The sequence below is a fragment of the Mus caroli genome, chromosome 12, assembly GCF_900094665.2.
Source record: "Mus caroli chromosome 12, CAROLI_EIJ_v1.1, whole genome shotgun sequence".
Lineage (NCBI taxonomy): Eukaryota > Metazoa > Chordata > Mammalia > Rodentia > Muridae > Mus > Mus caroli.
The window spans coordinates 5,486,283-5,513,024 of record NC_034581.1 but is presented as its reverse complement, the minus strand read 5'-3'; the positions used below and the strand labels follow the sequence as shown (position 1 = coordinate 5,513,024).

At 52.0% G+C, this 26,742-nt stretch overlaps 1 protein-coding gene across 2 annotated transcripts; it reads right to left on the bottom strand.

Annotated features, from left to right (window-relative positions):
* Positions 1-1,085: 1,085 nt before the first annotated feature.
* On the bottom strand, positions 1,086-23,593 carry Sdc1 (syndecan 1). 2 transcript variants are annotated; one of them, XM_021179420.2, is made up of 6 exons: positions 16,762-16,974; positions 15,641-15,769; positions 5,337-5,418; positions 3,962-4,443; positions 3,394-3,529; positions 1,086-3,184 (listed from the first exon to the last, which is right to left on the bottom strand). In XM_021179420.2, exons 2-6 carry the CDS (start codon positions 15,665-15,667, stop codon positions 3,015-3,017), a joined length of 897 nt encoding a protein of 298 aa, XP_021035079.1. In that variant the 5' UTR covers positions 15,668-15,769; positions 16,762-16,974; the 3' UTR covers positions 1,086-3,014. The 2 variants fall into 2 exon arrangements, with proteins under 2 accessions (XP_021035079.1, XP_021035078.1); XM_021179419.2 differs by lacking the exons at positions 15,641-15,769; positions 16,762-16,974 and adding an exon at positions 23,237-23,593.
* Positions 23,594-26,742: the final 3,149 nt, after the last annotated feature.

Genomic DNA, 26,742 nt, shown 5'->3' with positions numbered 1-26,742 from the left:
TTTTGTTTATTTAGTTGGGGAGGGTACTCATGTGTATGCATGCAAAAGTCAGAAGGCAAGTCACGGGAGCCTGCTCTCCCTCTCGCACTGCTATGTGGGTCTTCGGAACAAACTGGCTGTCAAGAGTTGGCAGGAAGCGCCTTTTTACTTACTGAGCCATCTTGCTGAGCTTTTGTTGTTGTCGTTGTTTGTTTTCTTTTCAGAGACAGGCTTTCTCTGTGTAGACCTTACCAGGCTGGTCTCAGAGAGAGTTCCACCTGCCTCTGCCTCCCTAGTGCTGGAATTGAGTCACTACTGCCCGGGTTCAGGTCCCTCTTTCTGCTTTTTGAGACAAGGTCTCTGTAAATTGCCCAAGCTGATCTTGAATTAACTTTAAATCACATAGACCTTAAATTGACAGGCTTCCTGCCTAACCCTTCCAAGTTGTGGGGATTATAGGTTCCTGTGTCCCCAGGTTCAACAACCAGTACTGGTTTTTAGAGATTAAAGCATAGGAGGGAAGTGTAACCTGCTAAGCAAGCTGGAACCTGCAGCCCCTGCTGTATCAACAGGCACAGCGGTCCTTCTTGCTCTGCACCACCAATGTCATGCCAGGTGCCAGGGCTGACCTGCACCCAGGGCCAGATGAGGCTGAAGGGAGCTGCACCATAATCGGGGGATTCCTTGTGGTGTTTTGTGCTTTCCCAACTTGCTGGTCTTTCGCTGCCATTTTCCCTCAATGTGCAGACAATACTTGTAATCCTGACACATGAGACTGTTTGCTAGTGAAAGGTTGAGAATTGCCCAATAAGCAAACAGAACAAAAGCAAATCCTGACATTCAGAGTCAGCAGAATCCTCCTGACCCCAGGGAAAGGAACAACCTAGCTGGAGTTGATGATGCTACACACAGAGGGAAAACAGGTGCAAAGTCGGGAGTCCTGGGATATGGCAAGCGCATAGTCCTGCCCTGGGGCCTGGGCAAGGATGCCACTGACTGTGGCTATTTGGTACCAAGCCAGAACACAGGCCAGTTAGGTTCCCATTCCAAAAACCAGATAGAGTAGGACATGGCCAGACCAAAAAGACTGCACAAGTACACCAAAGTGTCTGCTGTCCAAATGGACACGTACCATTTATTGCAATTATATGAATGAGCCCAGCCTGAGGCTTGGACACTGTCCCACAAGCCCTCAGCTGAGGGCTGTCTCAGATATGACCCTACCCCCACCCCGCATCACATCCAGCCATGTGATCTGGCAACAAGCTCTGGGGTGACACATAGGGCACAGATCTTTTGTCTAGCTGAGTGGCTGAGCAGCCTAGCCAGCAGCTGGAACATCACTGAGCTAAGTATGCAAGGGGTCATCAGCAGTGTCCCAGCAAACATGAGGGAGGATGGCTGTCCCAGAGGGAGGATGGCTGTCCCAGGTGTCTGCCCTGCAAAGCAAGCTTAGCTCTAGTGACCCTAGGTCAAGATGTGCTAGAGTCCCAAGTACTTAAACCATTTAGAAGAACAGACATCAGGGCCTGTAAAACCTTGGCTGAACTTACCAACTTCTAAAAGAAGTTTAGCCAAAAGAAAAACACAACAAAACAACCAACTAAATCAGAGGAACCCTGGACCCAGCCAGGATCCTACCCTTTGGAGGATTGGAGGCGTGTAGCCTTAAGCCAAGCTTCCCCGAGCTACCAGGGTTTGGGCAAAGGGTGGCTATGTCTAAACCACCAGTCCAGAGAAGAAGAAGCAGAAGCAGCAGAGTTCATAGGACTCCTTTATATTAAAGTTTATTACATCTGCAAAGTCTACTGTACAGAACCCATTGGATTAAGTAGCGTTTTGCCAAAAGCAAAAGACTCTCACTCTTTGGGAAACATTTCTGACTCCAGCCTGGGGGCAGGGCCACAGGAGCTGAAGGTGAACTTGGTTCTTGATGGAGGAACCAGTGCCAGCCAAACTTAAGATGTGTCTTGTCAACTTCCAGGAGAAAGGGTGACTAGAGATGGTACCAAAGGTGGGAGACACTTGGGCACCCTTGCCACCCCTCCCCCAAAAGACTCTACAGTCTCCTCCCCTCCACTCCTAGACTGTGAACTTCGAGTAAGCTCTCACACAGGCTCTTCCAATGTCACGGCGGCCCAGGCCAAGGCCATGGCCCTGAGTCCATGCACACAGGCATGACTGGTCAAGAGGTGGCTATTCCACAGTATTCTGGACTAGCCAGCCTACTTACTGGCCGCCAAAAATGGGGCACCATACAGATAGTCCATACCCTGTTGTACGCATGAGCGACAAACTCAGAGACAACACACAAACTAAGCCTACGATTTGGCGTCCAGATTTGGTTCTTCTAGGTTAAAAACAAAAACAAAAACAAAAACAAAAAGTCTTATTAACCCCCGATTCGGTCTCCTGAATGTAGATTAGGGAAGCGAGGTGAGGGACACCAGTCAACAGACTTGCCTTACCCCAGTAATAAGGTCTGCTGGGGCTCTGAACAGAGAAATTAGAGAAAATATGTGCAAAACCAAGTTGTCTAAAGTAGACCTCCCCACAATGAAAAGTGGATTCCAAGGAGCCCAGGCCTCCATCCCCCACCACAGCACGGCCAACCCTAGCGGTCTCTATGGGTAAGTGCTATGGCTTGTCAGCCGAAGCCCCTCTCCTGTCCTCAGGATCCTCCAGCCACAATAGGTCATCTAGGTCCAAAGCAGTCGGGTCCCCTTTCTGTCCAGAGCTGGGTCTCCTCCCATTTGGAGAAACCAAGTCAGAAGAGTGGACGACAGGTATGGTTGTGGTAGAAAGATCAGATGCAAGAAACCCTTTGCACCCAAGCTTCTAGGCAGAAGTCAAAGGAGGGGAATCAGTTCCCAGCACACCCTGGGACCGCTCGGGCAGGAACAGCTGGAAGGGTCTGGGTGCAGAGGAGATGACCCAGTGGTGGGGAGGCCAGGGCTTGAAGTTTTTCACAGAAGAGGCAAGTGGGAGCCTAGTGAGTGGCAGGGGCTGTGGGGGGAGAAAGAACTATTTCCCCATCAGGCGTAGAACTCCTCCTGCTTGGTGGGTTTCTGGTAGGCACCGCCATTGGCTTGTTTGGGCTCCTCCAAGGAGTAGCTGCCTTCGTCCTTCTTCTTCATCCGGTACAGCATGAAAGCCACCAGGCACACAGCAAAGATGAGGCCCACCAGGCCTCCGGCAATGACACCTAGGGAGTGAACAGAGGCAGGCTCAGATCAGTAGCTCCACGGGGTCAGTGGTAGTCTCTCCCAGACTGACAGCCTAGGAGGTGGCCTGGAGCAGAGTCAGCCCTCCTTCCCCACCCCGCTGCTAAAGATGCTTCACCCCAGCAACCCAGGCTACCTCAGAGCCACCACCTGTGGAGGAGGAGTCCTATCCACCTGAAAGAAGACTCACCTCCCAGCACTTCCTTCCTGTCCAAAAGGCTCTGAGAAGCACCTGTGGCTCCCTCGTCCACCGGGGGCTGATTCCGCAGGCCGGGCTCTACGGCAGCCACAGCTGTGTTCTCCCCAGATGTTTCAAAGGTGAAGTCCTACAGAAGGGTAGGTTGGGATCAGGTCAGGCTGGAGCCACTGATACAATAGCAACCATACCTGAGGCCACAGTGCCATACCTGATGGGATTCCCTGCCACCCCCATCAGACGTAGCCAACCTATACCAGCATCTGTCATGGAATGCAGTCAGTCACACTTGGGACCCTGGCAGGCCAAGACACAGATACCGCCTCCAGTGACACAACATACACATCGTTGTGTGAAAATTCCCATGAAGGTCTAAGACGGAAAATTCACCCTGCTGTAAGCTCTTGAATGACATCTAAGGAGTCACCCACCTACTGATCTTGCAATCAGTCTGTTTCGGGCAGGAGGAAGGTAGGACCCTGTCACCTGTCACTGAAATGAGGACATTAGGCGGCCAGGTACCAGGCACGAGTGGCTACCCAGGAAATGCAAAGCCACTCACCTGTTCTCCAGAGCCCTCTCCTGCGGGAAGCTGATTGGCAGTACCATCCTCGACAACCTCTTTGATGACAGAAGTGCCACCACCCTCCACACGTGGAGGTTGATGGTCAGGTTGACCAGGTGCTGTGGGAGCCGAGGTCTCATGGAGGCCAGGTTGCATGCCCCCGTGCGGATGAGATGTGACAGCTGCCTGGGCTGTGGTGACTCTGACTGTTGAGGCCCGTTGGGTGATGGGGAGCTGCACGGTCTCCCTGGGCCTGGTGGTGACCTCCTTTTCCTTGTCCCGAGCAGTGAAGTCAGGCTCTGCTTCTACATGGAGCACAGGCTCTCCCTCCTCGGGCTTCTCTCCGACTGGCAGGACAGAGGTAAAAGCAGTCTCGGTGTTGCTGCTGGTGGGCTCTGGAGCTGTGGGCGTGGCTGTCAACAGCCATACGTCCTTCCAAGTGGAAGGTGTCTGCCGTGACAAAGTATCTGGCAAAGCACCTGCAGGGTCAGAGGTGGGGGTTTGGGGTGTCAGGGTAGGAGAGGTCTCCAGGCATCACACCTGATGCGACTCATGCTCTACCAGGAGGCTGAGGCCTCCTGAGACCCCAAAGGTGACCTAGCAAAGGCTGAACTCACTTTGAAAATTAGGCCAGAAAAGATGTCCTTTGCTGCCTCACCTGCCTATAAGTAGCGTGGTCTCTGAACTGTGAGAAATTCTCGGGAATCTGGGAAGGGATCCCGCTGTGAGCATGGGTCAAGACACCAGAGCTGATACAGGAATGCAGCCCAGGACAGACAAACACCTCTTCTACCCTCTTCCCCAAGGCCTAAGGCTCCCTAAGGCTGCATTTTACCTACCTTCCAACCCTTCGCTCTGGTCTCCTTCCCACTGTTACCTCAACTTTCCTTCTGAGCTCTCCCCATTCTTCTGGGAGACCCCTCTGGCTAGCTGCAGCTCACAGCCTTCTCCTCTCACCCCCCCAACCCTCCCACAAACCCACACTCTGCAGAGAACTGGTATCGAGAGATGGAGATGAGAGCAAATCTATACCTAGCCGACTCTGTGCTTCCTACAGCTTCTAACAGCCTCCTGGGCAAAGTATTCCCACCTCACAGATGGGACACCACACCAAGGCTCAGTGGAGTCAAACTCCTCCAAGGGTTGGCTCTAGTGGCTGCCCATGGCCTGGTGGAGCCCCTTCATTTCTCTGAGAGTTTCTCTTAGCTGAGTGGCTTGCAGCTGGATACCATTCTTCCTTTTGGCACTGTCCTGACTCCAATGGCTAAGGATGGGATGGGAGAAGAAGGGGGCTCACTAAAAGCTGGGTGCCTGCCAGCTCACTACTCCAGCCATGACCTATGGCCATCTCAGTGTTCTGGGTCAGTCTCACCTGTGCCGGAGCCAGAGAAGGTGTCAGAGTCATCCCCAGAGCCATCCTGATCTTCAGGAGGAACATTTACAGCCACAATTTGCTGCAAAAAGATAAGGAAGGGGTATGAGATGTGCCTTGGTCAATGCCCAGTATCCCTGGGTTCCTATTGTAGGCAGCTGAAAAGACTCACCCAACCATTGCAGCCACACATGTAGGAAACAATTGCCTGTGGCCCTGGGGCTAACTCTGGGAAACCCCTGGTCCTTCTCATACCCTCAATGCCGTAACATCATAGCCTAGTGCCAGGTGGAGGCACAAGTGACAGGGACATCGTCCTAACCCCAGGATGCTCTGACTGGTCAGGGAGCCTGACCTGGGAACAGAAGCTGTGATCCCCATGAAAGCCATCAATTGATCATACTCTGAGACTCAGGCTTGGGGCCATCAGTGGGAGCTTTCAGCACACCCCACCCCAAAACCTATATACATTTAAAGAAAATCAGTATCCAGCTGAGCTGGACAGTGGGTGTGCACACAGAAGTCTCAACTGTGAGAAGCAGAGCCAAGCTTGGCATGGAGGAGCCATCTGTGCTGAAGCAGCTTTGCCCACACAGTGTGGCCCCAGGCCTTGTCCCAAGGCCTGTCTTATCAGCCACAGGAAGGACTGTATCCTGGCCTTCTTAGTGAAGAAAGGACAGGGCACTCTGGGCTAGGGACAGTGGAAGCTAATTCGACAAGGCTTCTACATTAAGGAGACTGAAGTGAATGGGATGGGCTCTCTCTGGCAATAGCAGCTGCAGGAATGCGGCCCACCTGGACTGCTCCAGCTCCAAGGGACTGAAGGTGGTGGAGTACAAACACAGTTCCACAGGACTTGGGCAGGGAAGTGGAACACCGCCCCCAGCTAAGCAGGCTGGGCAAGGGGCAGAGTTGGGCCCATGGTTGCTCTCAGTACTGGTTCTAGGACAGCTAGTGCAGGAGGAAGACCCAGGTAAGCAAGTGACAGAGAAGGAAGATACAGGGGCCCTGCTCAGCAATGAGACTAACCCAAATAGCCCAGCTCAGTACAGAGCATCTTACAAGGCCCCGGCACAGACCAGAACAAAGAATGAATTTAAAAAAAAAAAAAAGTGTGCAGTTAGGAGGAATCACATGCCTTCAATCCTACCACCTGGGAGGCAGACATAAAAGACTACAGTGTATTTGAGGTCAGCCTCGTCTACATATGGGTTCTAGGCTAGCCAGAGCCATGTAGACTTTGTTTCAACAAAACAGAGAAAGAAGTACACGGTTCAGCAAAAGGCTCCAAAGACCTCCTGACCTTGGTAAGGCCTCACCAACTGAGTGGCCTTAGGGATGTCACTACACATCTTACAGCCTCAGTTTCCCTACCTGTAAAATGGTGCCAGCACTAACAGCTGAACTACTGCATGTCACAACACTTCCGTACAAGTAAAAAAACAAAACAACCAAACAAACAAAAACCCTACAGCCTGGTAGGAAACAAGTGTCTGTGTCCCTTTGTGTGAGCTGCTCGTCTTGTGATGAGGGGATTTGTGTCGACCCCCAAGGCCTAGAGAGTCATGTGCACAGAGGAGGTTCGGATTGAGATGAAGTTTTAAGAGAAAAGAAGGCAGGAGGAAGCCAGCCAGCTCACTCGGAGCCTCTGCTAAAGATCCAGAGTGGTCTAGCTGAGGCTCACCGTGGTCCAGGATGCTTGGCCTAGGGACCCACACACAGCCCTGCTGGCCTCACTCATCAGTGGAGTCAGGAGTGGTTGGTGGACCCACAGAGGAAAACTGCAGCTGTACACGATCTATACAGCTTATTGTACAGGGGCACTTCCACACACAGCAGCCACAAGGCCCGAAGTACCACTGAACTTCCTTTAAAAGTACCAAGCAAAAGCAAGCTCTTCTCCCCTGGGACAAAGGTTTGGAGCCTCCACAAGTCCATCTGCAAGGACAGTTGGTTCACTGTGGCTTAACTCCAGAGAGCAGTTACAGCCCGCCATGGCCTACACCCAGAGGATGAGTGGTTTTCAACCTTCCTAACACCATGACCCCTTAATACAGCTTCTCATGCTGTGGCGATTTCTTTGTTATTTCACAATGGTAATTTTGCTGCAGTTATGAATCATAATGTAAATATCTAATATGTGACTCCCACCCAAGGGGTTCCCAACCCACAGGTTGAGAACTACTGCAGTAGACACTCAAAATTTTTCCTGTGGCCCATCCACAAAGCAGTCAGATCCCATGCCCTTACCACACATCATCAGCCCATCATGCCCTTACCACACATCAGCCCATCATGCCCTTACCACACATCAGCCCATCATGCCCTTACCACACATCAGCCCATCATGCCCTTACCACACATCATCAGCCCACATCCTGTATACACTGCTCCAGGTGGTACTCAGATTCCTGTGGTAGTCTTCCCTGCGGCTGCCTCCTTCAGCGACGGAGAAGAGCACCCACCAGACAGGAACAGTCCCCGAGTTCATAGCTTCCTCCTCATTCTAGGACTCAACTCCATTCTCTCCTAACCCACTGACTCCCTCCATGGGAAGGAAAGCTGGAGATGGGGTAGAGGTCTCAGACCAGCCTGAGGCATGCATTAGGAGTGCAGACCTTGTTCAACAAGGGGTAGCCAAGGCTGCAAAGATTATTGGAATCCAGGCAAACATACGGCGGCTAGCCTCTTTCCTCCACAGAGAAGCCCTGAAAGTCAGCAATTTCCCAAAAGGGAGGGCTTCTCTAAGAGCTAGATAAGATTGGGTCTTCACAGGGAAGCAATTTGTTCCCCTGGGTTCTGCTCAAGCTTATCGCTTTGTGATCTTGTTTACGCAAAAAGCTTCTAGAACGAATCTGCTGAAACCAGAAACCAGGTCCAGGGCAGGGAAAGTGGGGAGCCAACCCCCTCCTACGCCCCAAGCCTCCAACCCCTGCTAAGCAAAGAGAAGCAGCTCCCTGACTGCCCCGCCTCCACTCTCAGCTGGGACCAATCATGACAGCATCACAGGTAAGGAAAGGAAGAGACTCCAGCCCCAGAAGAGAAGAACTGTGGGGAGGAATAACTCCCTCTGAACCAGGACTCCACCCAGCTGACGGAGTCTCCAATGTAACAATCAGCTACTATTTACAACCCTGTGTGTTCCCGAGGGCTCATAGGGCCCTCTCAGTATCACTTCTGACCTGGGTCCTTCCAGGGCCGTGCGGCCACGGCTTAGAGATGTCTAGGGATTGAGCCACCAACCTCCTGCCACTCGGGGAAGAAGGCAAGCCAGCCCTACCTTTCACCTCTGCAGGCCTTAAGAAAATCAGCTGCTCAGCAAACAAAGCAAGAATAGAGAACAGAGCTCAGCAGGTAAAGGCACAGTGTGATCCTGGGACTCAAGTGAAGCAAAGACAAGATTTTTATAAAGTTTGCCTGACCTCCTCACGAGTCTGCTGTGGTACACACACAGCACACAGATAGAGGTACACATGTACACACATACACACACACACGAAAAAAATCTCATGGTAAGAAAGATGTTCATGGTTCGTACTATCGAGCCTGGAAGCTGGCTGATTTGAAAACCCAAAGTTAGAGGCTTGTTTTACCTAGGATTATGAAGGTAGATCCATGAGAAGTGGACACAGGGTGAAAGAAAAGACCAGTTGACTCGTCTACTTTGGGCGTCCGCTGGGGCTGTAGAGCAGGGACCCTGGAGAGACACCCAAGGCAGGGGCCCAGTCCAGGACAAAGGGGACACAGGCCTCAGACTTCCCTAGGGCTGGACATAATTTTCCCCACTCACTTTCATTCCTACACCTCCCATGCAGTTCCTCCAGTCCTGCTGAGGTTAGCATCTCTAATAGATAAGAAACAGCACTTCCCAGGGTGAAGGACCTACCAAAGCCATTAGCCAACAAGTGACTGCTCACTGTAGTACATCCTTTCTTCCGGGCTCCCCAGGCCGAGAAAGACCTGGCTGAGACCATCTGTCTCAAGGGAAAATGGCCTCGGTTTCTTTACCACAGCTTCAGCACCAGGAAGCAAGATGAGTGCTTAACCCTGCCTCGCAGCCCAGCTGGGTACCCATCACGCGTGTGAAAGGTATAGATGCAGCAGCGTGGGTCAGGACATGGTACAGGAGAGAGTTCACCTCTAGTTGCAAGCCATTGCCAAAGAACATGTTTGGAGCTGTGGGCAGAGGATGCTTAAAGGAAGCCTGGAGCCACTTCCTGCCAGCTCCCACACCCACACTGACCGGAAGGAAGGCCACCCTCGGTGGTAGTCACTGCAATCTGATGGAGCCTTGGGTCCTGGCTGTCTGAGGCTGAGAGTGGTCTGCACCCCAGCACTTCATGATATCCTGAGTATGAAGACAGTTCAGCTGTGTCACACACACCAAAATCATGATACCTAGGGGGCATCTCCAAGGGGCTCCGGGATTACAAGGTTTTTGGAGAGAATGCCCATCTGCCCCATACCCTGGAAGTCTGCAGCCCCTGGGTACAGAGGCCTGTGGCTTCCAATCAGCACTCCAGGACACTGTCATGTTACCAGCTGTGCAACATTGGTGGTGTCTAAGACACACAGCCCTACGAAGCTTTGCTGATCCCAAGGGGCTTTCTACTTTTTATTTTCAGGATAAAGCATACACCTCCAAGCCTGACAACTTGGATTTGATTCCCCAGGACCCACATGGGAGGAGAGAACTGACTTTCCGAAGTGTCCTCTGATCTCCACAAGCACGTCCACACACACAGACACAAATATGCGTACATATGAAATGACACATAATAAAAGAAAAAATTTAAGGTCACAGAATTTTGATATTAAGTGGATTCCTTCACTTCAAAAATCAGGACTCATTACCTGGAAACTTGGAGGTACGAGCCAGGTAAGAAACAGCCTGGTGTTGACCCTAACAGAAACCACAGCACGTATACACCCAGTGCCCCATTCCAGGGCTTCCAGAAGGAGAAGCCTCAGGGACTGGGGTATGAGGGGACCACTCACAAGTCTCTAATTTGGGCAGTGCTGGGAACTTCACTTCGTGGAGTGGGAAAGTGAGGCAAACTTGTGGGCTGTCTGCAGCTGCCTGGTGCCACAACAGAAGCCCCAGCGTCTGTGGGTGGGAGCCGAGTAACTGAATCAACAAGTCCCATTAGTCACAACATCCAGTGACAAAGAGCTGCTGTTATCAAAGGAGCTGGGTCACAGCCATTCCCAAGCAGTCTGGATCCCAGATAGTTGCACCCCCACCCCCCCACCAACACACACCTGTTCCAGGAGCCCAGGCTTCAGTCACATGGTCTCTGTCCACTCAGCATACTACACTGGGAAAGACAGGGACATATGCCGACCCCCACCCGAGAGTCACACCAAGATAAACATCCACCGTTCTTACCCAACCAAGACTCCATTCCACAGCAAATACCCAGGGGGTTTCAAACAGGTTCATAGTATGCAAGAGATCTACCCCTACCCACAGGTCAGACCTGTGGATCGTAGGACTGTAGTCTTCTCCTCTCACCCCTAGATCCACAACTCTGGGGTACTGAGGACTTGAGCTACAGAACTCGCCTCCCTCTGTACAAATGGACATTTGATCTGGGCATGACATCTGTATCCAAGGACCCCAAGAACTATCACAATGTCAAATGATACTTCCCCCTCAGAGGCTGCTGTACTTTGAAAGCAGTCACCCGAGGAGGAAAGGCTCCACTCAGAGGAGTCTTTTCCTGCAGTGGCCAGGAGCTCAGGAACGCAAGACCTTTACTCCTGTTCCCTGACGGAATCAAAGTCAAGGCACTAGGTAGCAAGAGAGATCTGTAAGCCAGCACAAGAAGCAAAGCACCCTGGGAAGGTGCCCCATCAGGCTTTACTTCCAATGCCTTCACTCTTCGCAGACAAACACCACAGTACCAGGAGGGAGGGCCTGCTTCACCAACGAGCTGAGGGAACATTCAAGCTTCCAAGGAAAGCAGGAACCGCCTTCCTGCCAGGGCCTACCAGCAATAACCTAGTTTTCCCAAGTAGCTGGCTTCCCAGCCCAGCGCCTTCACATTAGCTGCCCCACTGTGTAACCTGACTGATGTCAATGAGAGGATGCTGACACTACTGAGCTACCCCAGAGGGCCCCAAAGGTGGACCTCCAGGGCAGCTGTTCTACAAGGTGCAATGTCTCCTGGAGGGTAGGGCTGACGGGAGAGATTGTGACTAAAACCTACTCCTATCCGGTAGCTCTCAGTTTGTATCCTGTGTCCTACAGCCTGGGGTCTTGACTGCTCTCTTTCCCATAATCACCTTTTCCTCCAGCCCTGGCTGAAATGCTGGGTGAATTTTCCCGAAGCTTCCTCAGTGAGGCTCTCTGGGACTGTATCAGATCTAGCTCAACTAGTCCCACGCTGGGAGTCTGGGCAGCTTGTCTCTGTACCCACTGTGCTGGCGGGGAATGAAGTGCGCTGAGTGGATAATTCTGCGTTCTTTTATGGCACTCAAAGGTCAGGCTGGGCAGTGCATGCTGAGAGGTGACCAGAGATTCATGCTGGGGTGACGATACCCAACTTCTCACTTCTCTCCCATGGAGCTAAGAAACTGTAAGGAGGCCTCAAGACCCAGAAACCCCTTCCTAAAGCCACCTCCAGAAGGGAGGGCCCCCATTGGTGCCTTCAGGCAACACCCAAATTTCCGGCTGACAGGCACCCTGATTTATCAACTTTCTCTCTCTCCACCAAGAATCAAGCTGAGACCTGCACTGAAGTGACTGGTGACCCAGCAGGGAGTGAACAAGAGGCCCAACCCAGGGTGGGGCCAAGGTGAGGACAAGGCAGGTAAAGAGGACTGTTAGCTGCCTAGCTGGGTTGCACAGCACCCCAAAACACCTCCAAGGCTCAGACCCTGACAGCACTTCAACGGAGGGGAATTTCCCAAAATTCCCTGGGAGCACACAGCTCACCCACATCCCCCACCTCAGTGATTCCCACTGCTGTTCCACATTTCCTGTACGTCTTGGGGATTCTTGGGAATGGGCTGAGTGGAAAAGCAGTATCCTGTCTTGGTTTTAATAACTGTCTTTTTTGTCAGCATTCCCTGTGAGTTTAACACCAGACGGCAAACCAAGGCCAATGCCGGAGTCAAGTCCGTCAGCACCAGCACACTTGCCTGTACCATTCCTCCACTCTCCATCCCCACTACAGGTCAATGTCCCATGAGTACCCAGATGCCCATACCTCCTGGTGGAGCTGGCACCAGCCCTGCAACCCACATGCCAGGACTAGTCTCTGAGCAGGCTCAGCTGAGAGCTGGGTGTGGAGCTGGAAGACCAGTTCCCCTGCAGCCCCCACCTGCTAGATCCCAGCCAGGACAGGCAGGGCAGGACTTCAGGCAATGTGGAGCAAGGGCGCCTGGCCCTGACCCAGGCCCAGCCTCTCACTAGGCACTGCTCCTGGAGGGAACCAGATAGGACCTATTCCCCCAGACTTGCCAGCCACCTCTCTTCAAATCTTTTGGGCCTGGCCAGCCGAATGTACCATGGGAAAATGAGAAGACCCGATAGAGTGAAAAGATAACTTAAGTTTTGGACTGTTTTTTGGCACAAGCCTTATTTGGGCTACTATACCATAGGAATTTGACAGGAGGATGATAGCAAGAAGGTTCCCAGGGCCCAGCCTACGGCTTTGTATAGCACATGTTCTCTGGCTAGGAGCTCTGGCTCACCTTCAAGGGACAACCAGATACAGTGGCTGAAGCAAAGGGCAGCAAAGCATTGTGGGCCAGGTGACTGCTGGAGATGCCCAGAATCATTGTCTCTGGGAAGTAGCCTGTGATGATGGAAGAGACAGAAAGCCATTCCCAACCCCCACCATGCTGACCCCACACTATCCTAAACGGAAGTGAAGGGTCTCCTCAGTTTTTTTTGGGTACATCTTGCTGGTCAGAGCCAAGGGACTCGAAGAGAGGTGGCTGACAAACTTGGGGGATAGATCCTGTCTGGAGCAGTATAGGAACCCCACCATTCTTGCTTCTGGGACGTAAACTCCCAGTCTGCCAATACCCCCAAAACTGCTACGTAGCTGATTCTCGACTCAGCAGGATATGGGGGCCTGACACCTGTGACACATAGACTTCGCATGGCCATTCTGCCCCTGAACTGGCTAAATAAAGTATCCTCAAGTTTCACTGAAGCAGAAACTACAGCTTTCGACACACCTGCACCAGCCGGGCCACCAGCTGGGAGGCTGGGGCTCTGATCACCAAATCTCTTCTTAGTGTCTCTGCGGTTGTGCAATGCCCTTCTGAAAATTAAAATGCCTGTGGGAGGGGCTAAAGGGTACTAGTCATTCACATTAGAGCATAAGTCGGCTTCCTATGGGGGAGGGGCTAGTTCTACAACTGGGGCCCTGCAGTTGGGTAGGGGATACAACAGATGGGAAAAGATCATAAAGAAGAGACTAGAAGATACGAAGAGCAAATTTCTTTAGCCTCTGTGAGAATGCAAGTGACAGTAAGTCCACCACCAAGTGACAGTAATACCACCACCAGCATTTCCTCTTTCCCCTCTTTCCCCTTGAACTAAAGATGCCTGTGCATCTTCAAAAGGCACTGAGGCCACTGGGAAACAAACCAAAGGCAGAGCATGCTGGGAGTGGTCCCACAGCATGGTGGGCTAGCCTGAGGTGTCAGACTCTGAGAAGAGGCTGTTTTTGAAAAAGTGGGTGGGTTTCTCAGTTCCTGGAGTGGCCCCAGCCCACACAGGAACAAAGCGGCCCAGGTCCTTTCTCTGACATCTCACAGCCTAGATAAACAACTCCACCACCTTTAGAGTTGACACAGAGGTGGCTTAAAGGGAAAATGGGGTCAGGGTCCAGCAGTCTAGGTCCTGGGGCCAGCAGTGGGTGGGAGAACCTAAGGGCCTGACCAAGGCTATAGGGGCACTTGAAGCATAGGGACAGGTCTAGATCTTAGGAAATCAGGCACTCCAGCCACTTGTTGAGTAAGGTGCCAGGTACCTGTCAGAGCACTTTCCCTGTATTAGCTAACTAATCTTTAAAACCATTTTCAGACCATGACGCCCTATCTATCTTGCAGATGTTGAAATTGAGGCAAAGTGGACAGTCACTTGTTTAAGAGCACATATCCATCAGAGTGGGGAGAGGCCAGGCAGGTTTGCTCTGAGACCCCCTCCACCATCACAGTCCTGTCCAGAGCTCTCACTCCCCAGAAGAGCAGCCTTTGGCACTGAATGGGTCAGGGCAGGGGCCCACACCCACCTTGCACTCTGACCCAGCTGTGTTAGTGTCTATAGGGAACCTGCTTCCTCTCGGGGTAACCTTCAGTCAGAAGCGCCAGGCAGGGGCCACAGTGCCCTACAACTGAAACACTGCTGTCCCGAGCCCCCACCCAGGTGCCCGGGTGTCTAGTTTTCCCATTCGCCAGCCCAGCCCACACAGCTCAGGCCAGGAGCCAGCCTCATATAGATGTCTGGTCTGCCAGGAAAGGCTTGGACTTCTGAGGAAGGCCAAAAGGCATGTTTGTAGACTCTATGACATCAACACTAACTCCGGGGCAAGACCAGAAGGGCCATTCACATGAAGACTCTGTACCCTCCTACTCAGGCACAGTCCTGGGGGGCTGCACACAGCAAGCTACCCTTAGTACTCCTAGAGACTTGCTCCAGTCAAGGAGAGAACCCCAACCACTCGGCATACTACTTCATTCATCTTTTCAAAAGCCCTTCTAGGCAGGATATGAGGAACCCGATTTCACAGATGAGGAGACAGGCTTAGAGCTAAAAAGTTACCTGCAAAATTATACGAGAACTGATAAAGCCAGTATGTGGTTCAGGTGGACCAGACTGTACACCATGGTTCTCTTCAGCCTAATGTGGGTTTAGACCAGCCAAGATGAACTAGCCAGCTGATATGCGAGGAGCCCCTTACTCAAGCCCTGAAGATCTGAATCAGCTTTCACTCCCAAAGGTAGACTGATTCAGACTTCTATGGAAAGACAGGTCCTAGGATGCCCAGCCTGTCCTGTCTCAGGTTCATCAACAGCATGCTCAGGACCACTTCTAGGAATCCAGGCCTGCCTCCTCCTGGGGGTGGGAGAGCAGAAGGAACACTGTGCCCATTTGGAATGGCCAAGAGTCCCTTTAGCATGCCTTTAAAGCACACAAGGGCAGGGAGGTAGCACAGAACCCAGAGACTTCCGCAGCCTAAAGCCCAAGCTTAGGGGTCAGAAGCAAGGGCTCCATCCCTCCCCAACATGCCATTCTGGGAGAGATGTGATCCCAACACTGCACCCTCAACACATCCTCTCACCTTCCTCGGGAGAAGCTGGAGTGACATGAACCTCCACAACAGTCTCAGCGACTTGCTGGGGCCCCACAAGCCCAAACCTGACCTCCATATCCACTGAGAGCTCTCCTAGGAGAGGGGATCTCCGAGTTGCTGCAGAGGATACCAGAGTTAATGTTACTTTGTGCCCCTCTGATACACTCAAGTCCCCGGCCAGGGAATTCCCAGGAACATCTCTAGCCACCTCTGGTATGGCAGCCAAGGGCCAGCACATGCTGGATACGACAGATCCAAATGGGGTGAGATGAAGGGGTTTCCTCTCTGTCAGTGTACTGGAAGGGTTCTTTTACCATCCTTGGAGATGGAGGAGGGGGGCAATGCCCAGGAGATAGAAGTGTCTGGCCCTCTTTTACTTCCTGATGCCCTCCCTACCTGCGGGACCTTTCTAAGTACTCCTCATACCCAGGAAGCCTGCAAGTTAAAGCATCAAAGAAGCCTGCTTTGCAGTCTAGGCTCCTGACTGAATTCTATGGTTTTGCAGAATCTGAGATAAAAACCCTCCAGCTGGCTGGGAAGACACAGGTGGGGGCTGACTTCACTGCCACTGTCACTGGTCTAGCTCCATGGGCCTATTCCATGGATGAGCACTCTCCCTTGGTGCATTTCCAGCACCCCAGCAGGGGCTCTAGGCAGGTTGGCACTTAAGGCAGCTTCCTCCTGGGACAGCAGAGGTATCTGAGACACCCACAAGTCCCCATGGCACAGCCAGGTCATGAACAACTCCCCTTTGCCTCTCAGCCCCCCAGGCTGGTCTTGTCTCACTGCCCTGCCCTACCTCCTGCTAGTGGGCGCCGGTGGGTCAAGGTGGGTGGGGTGAGCCTCCAGGGAGGACTTGTGGGACCTGGCATCGTGACTCAGCTGATGAGCACAGCGATAAACACGCCCACCTGCCCACTGCCCCAACCTGCCCGGCACTGCTTTCATTCCTGCTGATGAGCGGACCTTGGGGAGGGTGCCAGGCTGCCTGGGTGTGGGTGCGGAGAACATCACCTGGCCTCCACCCCCAGCCTGACCTTGCCCAGAGGCCCCATCCACCCCATTCCCACAACGAATGCCAAGGGCACTGATCTGAAAACCTGCCCCACCTCCAACTCCAGAGTGGTCTAGTTGAGACCCCTGGGGCAGGCAATTACTCCAGAAGGGATAGAGAGAAACCAAATGAAGCTTGGGAAGCTCAGCGGGTTAGCGTCACCATCCCAGGACTCGGTCTCTCCGCCAGGTCTCTCCTCCAGCGTGTGACTGTTAGAAATGGAGGTCCCTGAGGGGATTTCACAGGCCCAGAGGATCACAAGAAGTCAGAGACAAGGCTAGGACGAAAGAAAAGAGAATTTCAGCATGAGTCTAAGGCCATCAGACCAGTAGTTAAAAAGGGGGTAGACACCAAGAAAGGGAGGGAGCTGCAAATAAGAGGTAACCCGGTTTCCCAGATGCTACCACTGCCGAGAGCACCAGGGCTAGAAAGGCTGAAGCCAGCAGGACAGAAGCCCCTGAGCACGCCTGTGTGCCTGAGTGCACACATGGCTGCAGGCCTCAGGTGAGTCACTGGGCAGAACTTTTCCCAGGGCTGGAGGCCAGAGGAACATATCCTCTCTATGTAATTAGGTAGCCCACATAGCCATAAACAGTAGGAGATGGGAGACCCTTGAGAGGCTCCCAGAGGAGACACCTCTGGAAACCTCTGAGTTCCAGAGTCAGCAGGGACGATCCCTAGGCAAATCTCTAAAAGGAGATCTAGACCGCCACCTCACCACCACCACCACCACCACACCTGCCTGTCACTAGCCCAGAGATTTCCTACTGAGCTCTCCCCAAGTCCTGCTAAACTTGCCTCCACTTGCGGGCTTCACCAGACCTCCTGACTCTCCAAACACACAGCATATGCCAGGTGGCAAGATGTCCCTTCTCCAATACCCAACCCTGGCCAGGCAACCCCAGCGTCGACAAAGGTTAGTAACCTGGGAAGCTCTTGAAGAGCAGGCAACAGTATCCTACACAGGCAAAGCTAGCCATCCCAGAGCCTGCTGTGTAGGGATCTCCAGTGTCTATCTGGAGCTGAAATGGCACCAAGTGCAGGGTCTCACTCTAAGAACCTAGTCTTATAGTCTGTACCTGAAGCTGCTTGCTTATGGAAAAGACAAACAAGTGGCCATGCACTTCGAGCCCTCATCAGGGCATTCCTGTCATACTCAACAGAAGGTTCTAGAAGGTTCTAAAAGGTTCATTCTCACCTAAAACCTCATCTCTTCTGGAATAGCCAAAAGCGATACAACACCATGCTGACTCTGCTCCGGGGCACAAGGTCCTGGAAAGGAAGAGACTTTCTACAGACTTCCTGTTCCACTACCTTCCCTCTGCACACACTAGGGCAGGCTCTCAGGGGGCAATTTTCAAACCCAACACTTCAAAACCAGATTGAGAGGAAAACAAAAAAAGGCAATTAGGAAACAGTACGTTCTGTGTGCTTTGGGACTAGAAATAATCTAATGTCCAAAATGTCCCCCTAGCGTTCCCTTGCATTGGAAAGAACCACAGGAGAGTGCAACCTAGAAGCGAGGAGCCTTGGATTCCAAGCCACCCACTTGTGGCCACGAAACCCACCTCCCAGGGCTTACAAAAGCTCTACTAAATCTGTAAGTGTGTTCACCAAGCTCGAGATAAACTGCATGAGAGGGCAAGCAGGCACCACCCAAGACAGGTTCCTTAGCACTCAGCCAATACTAATAGCATGCGAGCTTTATGTGGCCCAGGTGCCCACTGCCAAGCCCCCACTGCTGTCGACTGAGCTCAGCTTTCTGTGAAGAGCTCTTACCTGTACCCAAGCAACCGTCGGGCACACACAGCCACAGCCCAGGGTGTTTCCCAATACTCAGGGTTTACCCAAAGGCACAATGTAGGCTACAGCCCAGCTAAACAGTCACTCCACGCAAAATGCTCACAAGCAGGAGTGTCCAAGGAAGATCTGCAAACTCCAGGCAGGGCCTCACAGGATTCAGCCAGCCCCTGTGTGCCGGCCTGCACTATACATATGTGAGCACGAGAGCACGCACAAGCATACTCTCAAACATGCACAGGCGTGCCCGTGCACACACACTCAAACAATCAGGCAATGATACATACCATAAAGGCTTAGGAAGAAAAGCTAAGTAGGATTGTAAGAAAACTACCAAGCCTCTCCCCCCACACACAACAGGCACTCGATAAAAAGTTAACCCTAACCATTATCAACAGCTAACATTTCCCCAGCACTTTCATTACAAAGCACGTTTGCACCATCGATTACGAAATGAATATGTTAATGACAGAATGTGGGTAGAAAGAACAGGTATGGTGATGTCTGCTCTACAGATGGGGACAGAGGAGTTGGAAGTGAGTCACTTGAGCTGACACAGTGAATCAGTGGCAGAGCTGAGCTTCAGTGTGAGGTTCTGTTCGACCCAATGCTGGTTCTAACCTGCTGTTTCTAAGTCTGGGCAATAGACTATGTGGGACATGAACTAAAACATACACTAAAGAGATGGAGAAAGAACCAGACCCAAGAGTCGTTCACAGTTAAGGAGTAGGAACAAGGGGTCAGTCACATATGGTGGCTCGAGTCTGTAATCTCAGCACTTTGAAAGTTGAGACAGGAGAATTGCTAAGAGTTCAAGGCTACTGATCAGTCTCAAACAGAACCAAGGACTTTCGATTATCAATACTGAGAGCGAGCTAGCCTTGTTTGTTAGTCCAGGGCAGCTGGAGCTGATAAAGTCACCAAAGAGAAGAGACTGCCAAGCTGGAACTCAAGCTCATGTGTGCTTCTTGGAATTGTGTGCATCTCCCACCGAGGGAGTTCTCTAGTCTCTTCATGGGGCCAGTGCTTCATCATTCTAGGAACAGGACAGTGGGGTTGGCAGCACGCTTTTGTCCATTCTACCTTGCCCCTTCTACACGCACGTACACTGCAGCAGTCTCAACAGAGATTCCCAAAGTACATCAAACCCACACAGCCAGAGAGCTGCTCAAAGGTGAGACCTTTGTGTTTATAAGAATTATAACCAACCTGATTTGTTTTTCAGTCTGATAAAGAAAATAAACTAGAATTAAACAGAGAAGCTGCCAGGCTTGGGCACACCAGTGTCACTCTGGCTACCAAAGACTGAGAAGGAGAAGAGACGCTCCGAATTCAAACTGCCAGTCACTGGGACACAGTCTTCTTCAGAGCCACCAAAAACCAGGAGACTACTTGACCTGGCGCCACTTGAGGAGGAGGCCCAGCATCAGGACGGAATAAATACATCCTAGCATCGTATTGTTGAAGACAACAGAAAGGAACTAAGGGTTTCAGAGTCCTGCTCAAAGTAAGACCACTTTGTAAAAGTTAGGCACTTTTGGTGGTCTACACCTTTAGGCCCAGCACTGAAAGTTAGAGGCAGGTGGATTTCTTTGAGTTTGAGGCCAGCCTGGTCTACATATTGAGTTCCAGGGCAGCCAGGGCTATACAGAAAAACCTTGTCTTAAAACAAAACAAAACAAAACAAAACAAAACAAAACAAAACAAAACAAAACAAAAACAACCAAGGATACTTTATAAGGAGGCAATTTTGAACTCACTGAAAAAAAAAGTCTGGCTACCATGATACATTCTCAAAGGACTTCAGGAATCCAAAATTTTGCTGCAGCAAGGGGGAGGGGGCATCTAGAAAGTACTGCAAAAAGAAAAAAAAAAGAAAAGAAAAGAAAAGAAAAGAAAAACATCAATCTTTCCCATCATTCTTTCCAGTCCCTTCTCCCCACCAATGTGTGTTAATGAGGCTTTATTGGGGCCCATCAAGAGCCACAGGTAGGTTACAACCAGCTCCACCCTCCCTGGAGAGCTGAAGCCAACAGTGACATCATGCAAGCCCAGGCCTCCCCCACTCCCTCCCATTCTGCCAGACCTCAGGGGAAGTGTCTCTACTAGTCCAAATGATTACAGTAAGGGAGAGGAAAGAAAGTGAACAAATAGCAAGTCACTATTCCAGAGCAAATAACCATTTCTCCTATTCTATATAGGAGAAACAGAAGACCACAAGACACTGAGGGACAAACCTGCTTCAGTCTCTGGGGAGTAGTTGCTAGCAGCCTCCGATCCCTTCCCCATTCAAAGGCAGGCACCCAACAGCACTCCCTATCTCTCTGGTCCCCAGGGATGTCTGACCTGCTTCCCACAGGAGCTTAGGGAGCCCTGAGAAAGGGACCAGCTCTCTGGCAATTTGTGGATATGTGCTCTCATTTTAAGTAAATCCCAGCTGCCTTCATTTTTCAGGAAAAGGGGAAGCTCTGAATATGTCCTCACTCTTATGCACCCACTTTTAAACAAATGTGGTTTTTTTGTTTTGTTTTGTTTTTCTGTTAGAGAGAAAATAAACCAAACTTAAAAAAAAAAAAGCAAAACAAACACTATTGCCTCCAAGTGGGAGTCTGATCCTAAAGCCCAGACAGTGACCTGGGGGCTCAGCTCATCATCTTCCTCCAGGAAGCCTTCCATTGAGATAATTCTACTTCCTAGACCTGTTTCCCTAGAGGGTTCAACCTCCCAGGCCAGCACACAGGAAGTTCCCGCAAACACAGTCTATAAAGAATCGCCACCTCCAGTTGTCTACTCAGCATTATTAATGGGTGCTTGAGGGGCCTAGGTCACAGGAACATCTGCCTCTCTAAAGACACCAGGAAAGAGAACACCAGCTCTCCAGATCCTGGCTGGAAAGAAATTCAGTACTGCATCTGTACTGCCCCATTGAGGCCTCATGTTGGGCCTAGAGAACAGAGCCGGAGGTAATGCCAGGCAGGCCGGGGAGGCATGCTAAGTGGCTCCACTTTCTTCTCCACAGTGGTAACTATGATTCCAGGCATAATCTGAGTCCCACAAAAACCACAACCCTCAAAGAATTTCTTGAACCTTAAAGCCAGGAGTGCACCGGAGTCTCAGTTCGGAATTCATAGCCCTCCCAGAGAACCCTTATTTGGCGCCCCCACACAACCCCAACTCATGGGCAATACAATTATGGAGGCCCTATCTTGGGCTCCAGAGTGATGGAGAGCACAAGCCACCTGGGAAGGAGCGAAGGCGATGCCATTAACAGTGACTGGGGACGTGTCTGTGTGCCACTTTATTTGTACACGACCTTGGTATCTACCAGCGCTCAACTCTCCTTCTCTGTGCACGTGTCTGCCTTTGCCAGGACTATCGAAGTTAAGCAGACCAGATGTGGCGGTGGGAGACTGCCACTTCCGGGAGGGATAAAGCCTGAAGCTCCGCACCTCGCCTCTGCCTTCCAGGGGTTGGGCAAAGCCGCCAGTGGAAAGGACACCCGGGACTTCACAGCGGGTGCAGGGGCTAGGGGCGTGGACACCCGGAGGGCAGCGCTGACACCTGGCGGCGACCCAGGACCCGGCCCACGTCAAGGACCAGCGCTGCGGGGCGGTTCCCAGGGAAGGGTTACAGGGTCCGAGAACAAAGCGCCCCCGTTGGGGAAGGCGGGCTAGCGGACGGCGGCTGGGGCGGGAGAGCACTTTCTGGGGTACCCTCGACCAAGCTCTTTGTCGGCCAAGCCGCTGATTAGAGAGACCGACCCCCGCCAAAGGTGGATGGCTGCATCCTACCCAGAAGCCTCCCCCCACCAGTCGCCAGCTCCACGTTCGTCCCTCTTTCCCCGCGGCCCTACTGGGCGGGCCAAGGGACCCGCCTTCCCTACGCGCGGCTTCAGCACAAAGCCGAGTCGGGGGAGGGGAAGAGCCGTACCGGGGTCCACTCGCGGGGAGGGTCCCCCGCGCGGGCCATGCGGAGGAGGCCCTCCGGGGGGCAACACAACTTCAACGACCCCAAAGTTGGGCTCTTAGGGTCTTCAGCGTTCTGAAGCCAACTTCCCGGAACCTCCCGCTGCCAGCTCGGCCGGGCTCACCTGGGGCAGCCAGAGAAAAACCTAAGGTCCCTGAGCCACCCTCTTGTGTCCCACGAACAGCCTTAATCTCGTCCCTCCCGCCACCCCGAACGTCAGCTCCCCCCCCCCCCCGTTCCCGCGCCGGCTCCACTGTGCCCAAACTTGCCCCGGTGCAAAGGGCCGAGCGCCCGGGCTCCGCGGCGCTGGGAGTGCAGCCTGCAGTCTGGTTTGAATTAGGGTCTATGGAAAAGGCGTTGTGGCCCTGGCCACTGCATCCCTCCGGGACACTGGCGGAGGCCAGGCCGCTGAGATGGCCAGCAAGACAGCAACGGGAGAGAGCAACTCCAAGCGGCGCCTAAGGCCGGCGGACTCAGACCCATGTGGAGTCCGTTTTACTTAATTGGGAGCGGGGAACCAATGGAGGTTCCACTCTGCAGGACGCCCGGACCACGAGCTGGGGGAGCCTCGTGGCATCCACGGACCGTAGAGGAATTGGGACAGGAGTCCTCATTAAAGGGCTCACCATCCCTGGATCCACCAGGCAGCGCGGGAAGAAGTCCCCGCTCCCCTCCCCCTCCACGTGCTGCCGCCTGCATGGCATCGGCGAGTGGCGAGTCCGGGCTTCCCGCCGCCTCCCAGCCCTGCCCCGGGCCACACTCACCGGGAGGGCAGGCTGCAGGCGCAGCGCCAGCGCGCAGAGCCAGAGCCAGAGCGCCGCGCGTCTCATGCTGCCCAGACCGGCGGCGGGAGCTCGGTGGGCTTCGTGGATCCGAGTTGCCGGTAGCACGGAGCTCCGGGCCCGCTCTGCTGATTGCTCTGTGCTTTGCTGTCCCGGGCTCCTGCCCAGCTCGCTGCTCTCTCGAGCGAGGGCTGTAGGTTTCGCCGGCTGGAGTCAGCTCCCGACTGCCAGGTCCCTTCCTCTGAGCCAGGCTCTGTCTTCTCTGGCCCGCACCTCTCCCGCCGAGCTCCGCCTTATAATAAACCCAAAGGCTCTGCAGTTGCAAAACTAGCCGCCCACCCCCAGCTCCGCGGGCCTGGGTAGTCCCAATCTCCACCCCCCTCGGGCCCCGCCCCCTGGGTTGCCCCACCCCCGGGATCCAGCCACACCCCCTTCCAAGCCTCCTAGGATCTAAACCCACCCCACTCTTCAGCTCTTGCGGGTCTGAGCCCCACCTTCCTCCCCTGAGCACTGGTGAGTGCCGGCAATCTGTAATTCCCGCGTCGCACCTTCCTTGATGCGTGGCTGATGGAAACCCAGGTGCACTCGCTACTATGTCCTGGTCCGGAGTCCGGAGGCACTGCCCTGGAGAAGGGCGATTGTTAGTTCTCTACGTGCGAGGCTGCAGCGCCCTCTGGGCGAGGACACCCAGGGGTCCTCCAGGTGAGCAAGATTTTGGGGGCAACCTCGGAGCCCCACAGCGATGAGGTTATATATAAACCGAGGGATAGATTTATGGTTCCCACCTCCCCATGGGCTGAGGATAGGGGACCCCTGGGGTCTTGGAGCACTGGTCCTTACCTACAAATTGCTGGGAACTCCAGACCTTTAAAGACATGAGCACTGTCCGGAAGAGCTGGCTTTGCTATTGTTTTTATTATTATTATTATTATTATTACTATTTTTCTTTTTTGCTGTCTTTCTATTTATAGAAAGCCCTCTCTCTTCCTTGTCCAAGACCAAAGGAAAAAATAAATGGCCTTTTTGTTTCCAGGTGAGCTCAGGCCTAACCATCTGAGGAGCTCCAGTTGAGCTCCTGCTCCTTAATGATTCTCTATAGGGCCTGGACCTCACAGTTTCCAACGTCCTTCAGACAGCAGCGAGAGCAAGGGGGAAGAACCAGCCCTGTCTTGCCCTCAATCTGTAGATGGTGCCAAAGGACCTTTGCACCTGCAAGGCAGGGGCCATAGATGGCATCCATCCTTGTTCCTCAGTCCCACATCAGCTGGCCTGGACTGAGAAGCTAGATCTGAGGCCCAGCCTCTCAGGAGGTCCCCAGGGTAGACTCTACACTGTGGAACCAGCCTTCTGGGAACTCAACAGCCTCCTTTACACCACACCTCCAGCAGTAGCCCAACAACCAGCACTCAGTTGTGTTTGAACACTTTTGTCCTCAGGAAACTCTTCCTTTTGGCGTCTCAGCTACCCTAGGTCTAACTATGGGCTACATACAGATCCTGCCCAGTTCTTGCCTAGATCCTTGAGGGTCTTGGTAAGGAACACCCAATAGCAAGGCTCAGGGAGGCGTAGGACCTAAAAAGCAGGTGCCTCCTAACACAGTGGCTTCAGGATCTTCAGTTCTTTGAGCCTGATATATGGAGGAAAATAGGACACTTCGGTATTTTACCTTCCTGTCCTCTCAAAATGGGGGCGGTGGGGGCGGGGGGAGACGGGAACAGGAAGGGACTGATGGGGGCGTTTCATGTTTTAAACATGACCAGCTTGATCTTTCCTTCCAACTGCATAAGTTTAGCCCAGATCAATGAGACAGTAAAGAGGCAAAGAAGACGACTCCTATAGGGAGAACCCAAGAAAGGCACATAAAGAAAGGAGGCTATGGTCCTGTTGATCTCAGAGCCCAGGCATCCTACATGGCTTGTGATTCCTCCCTGTCCTCAATATCCAAGAGGCTGGAGAGATGGCTCAGGGGTTAAGAGCACTGACTTTTCTTCCAGAGGATCAGGGTTCAATTCCCAGCACCCGTATGGCAGCTTACAGCTGTCTGTAGCTCCAGTACCAGGGGATACAACATCCTCACACAGACATACATGTAAGCGAAGTATCAATTTACATAAAATAAAAATAGAATACTAATTTTAAGAGAGAGAAGAGAGCCTTTGTTCCAGCACCCCTTACATCTAAGCTGATGGAGAGGAGGTAGGGAGCTTAGCATCTGACTGCAGGTCTGCATGCAACTGACATCTGAACTGGAGCAGACTGTCTCTGCATAGTGTCTGTCAAGCTGAAAATGCATCAGCCCTCTCACCCAGGAAGACTTCTCCAGACCATTTGTCTTCCCTAATAGGCATGCCTAATGCCTGTCACTGAAGAAAAGCCAAAGTAGTTATGAATGGTCCCCCATTTGAATTCCATGCAGTATTTCTGAAATGAAGCTAGTTAACTCCTAACATGGAAAGCTTTTTCAAAACCTACTTTGAGTAGACTGTTGGACTGCACACTTTTAATCCCAGCTCTCGAGAGGTAGAGAGACAGGCAAATCTCTAAGTTTGAGGCCAACCTGGTCTACAGAGCTAGTTCCTGGACAGCTAGAGCTACACAGGAAACCCTATCTTCAAAAACCTAAAAAACGGGGCTGGAGAGATGGCTCAGCAGTTAAGAGCACTGACTGCTCTTCCAAAGGTCTGGAGTTCAATTCCCAGCAACCACATGGTGGCTCACAACCATCAGTAACGAGATCTGGTGTCCTCTTCTGGAGTGTCTGAAGACAGCTACAGTGCACTTACATATAATAAATAAATAAATCAAAAAAAAAAAACCTAAAAAACGAGGGCTAGAGAGATGGCTCAGTGGTTGAGAATAATAACTGCTCTTCCAGAGGACCCAGGTTCAGTTCCCAGCACCCACAACAATGGTAGCTCACAACAGTCTGTAACGTCAGTTCCTGACACCCTTACACAGACATGCAGGCAAAACACCAATGGACATAGATAAAAATAAATTAAAAAAGAAGAAAAAAACAAAAAACTTATTTTGAGATGAAATATGTATCTCAGATGAAAAATGTCTAACATATATACTACATAGAGTGATATATGTACATACATCTATTAATGGTCAAAATGTTCTTTTAAAATGTTTGTAATAATTTTGTTTGTTTGTCACATGCCTTTAGTCTCAGCACTTGGGAGGCAGTGGTAGGTAGATCTCTATAAGTCCCTGGCTAGCCTGGTCTACGTAGTGAGTTCCCAAATAGTTGGAGCTACATAGTGAGACCCTGTCTTAAAAAGCCAAAATCCAAAACAAGCAAATAAGCAAACAAAAAGTATACATTAAAGAAGACCTGGGGGAGAAGGAGGGAATAGGAACCACAGACGAGAGCTTTGGTGTTAACGCTGTGTCTTTAGAGCATTTAAAATGAAAATAGCTATTTATATTACTGGTTTCGTTTTTCTTGGGTTTGGGTAGGATTTTTTTTTTTTTTTTTTTTT

Coding starts and splice junctions, on each gene's coding strand:
- Sdc1 (XM_021179419.2), bottom strand. CDS start 23,302: ATGAGACGCGCGGCGCTCTGGCTCTGGCTCTGCGCGCTGGCGCTGCGC. Junction 4,444..5,336: donor CTTCTCTGGCTCCGGCACAG/GTGAGACTGACC, acceptor CTGACCCTGCAG/GTGCTTTGCCAGATACTTTG. Junction 3,185..3,393: donor CAGGAAGGAAGTGCTGGGAG/GTGAGTCTTCTT, acceptor TTCACTCCCTAG/GTGTCATTGCCGGAGGCCTG.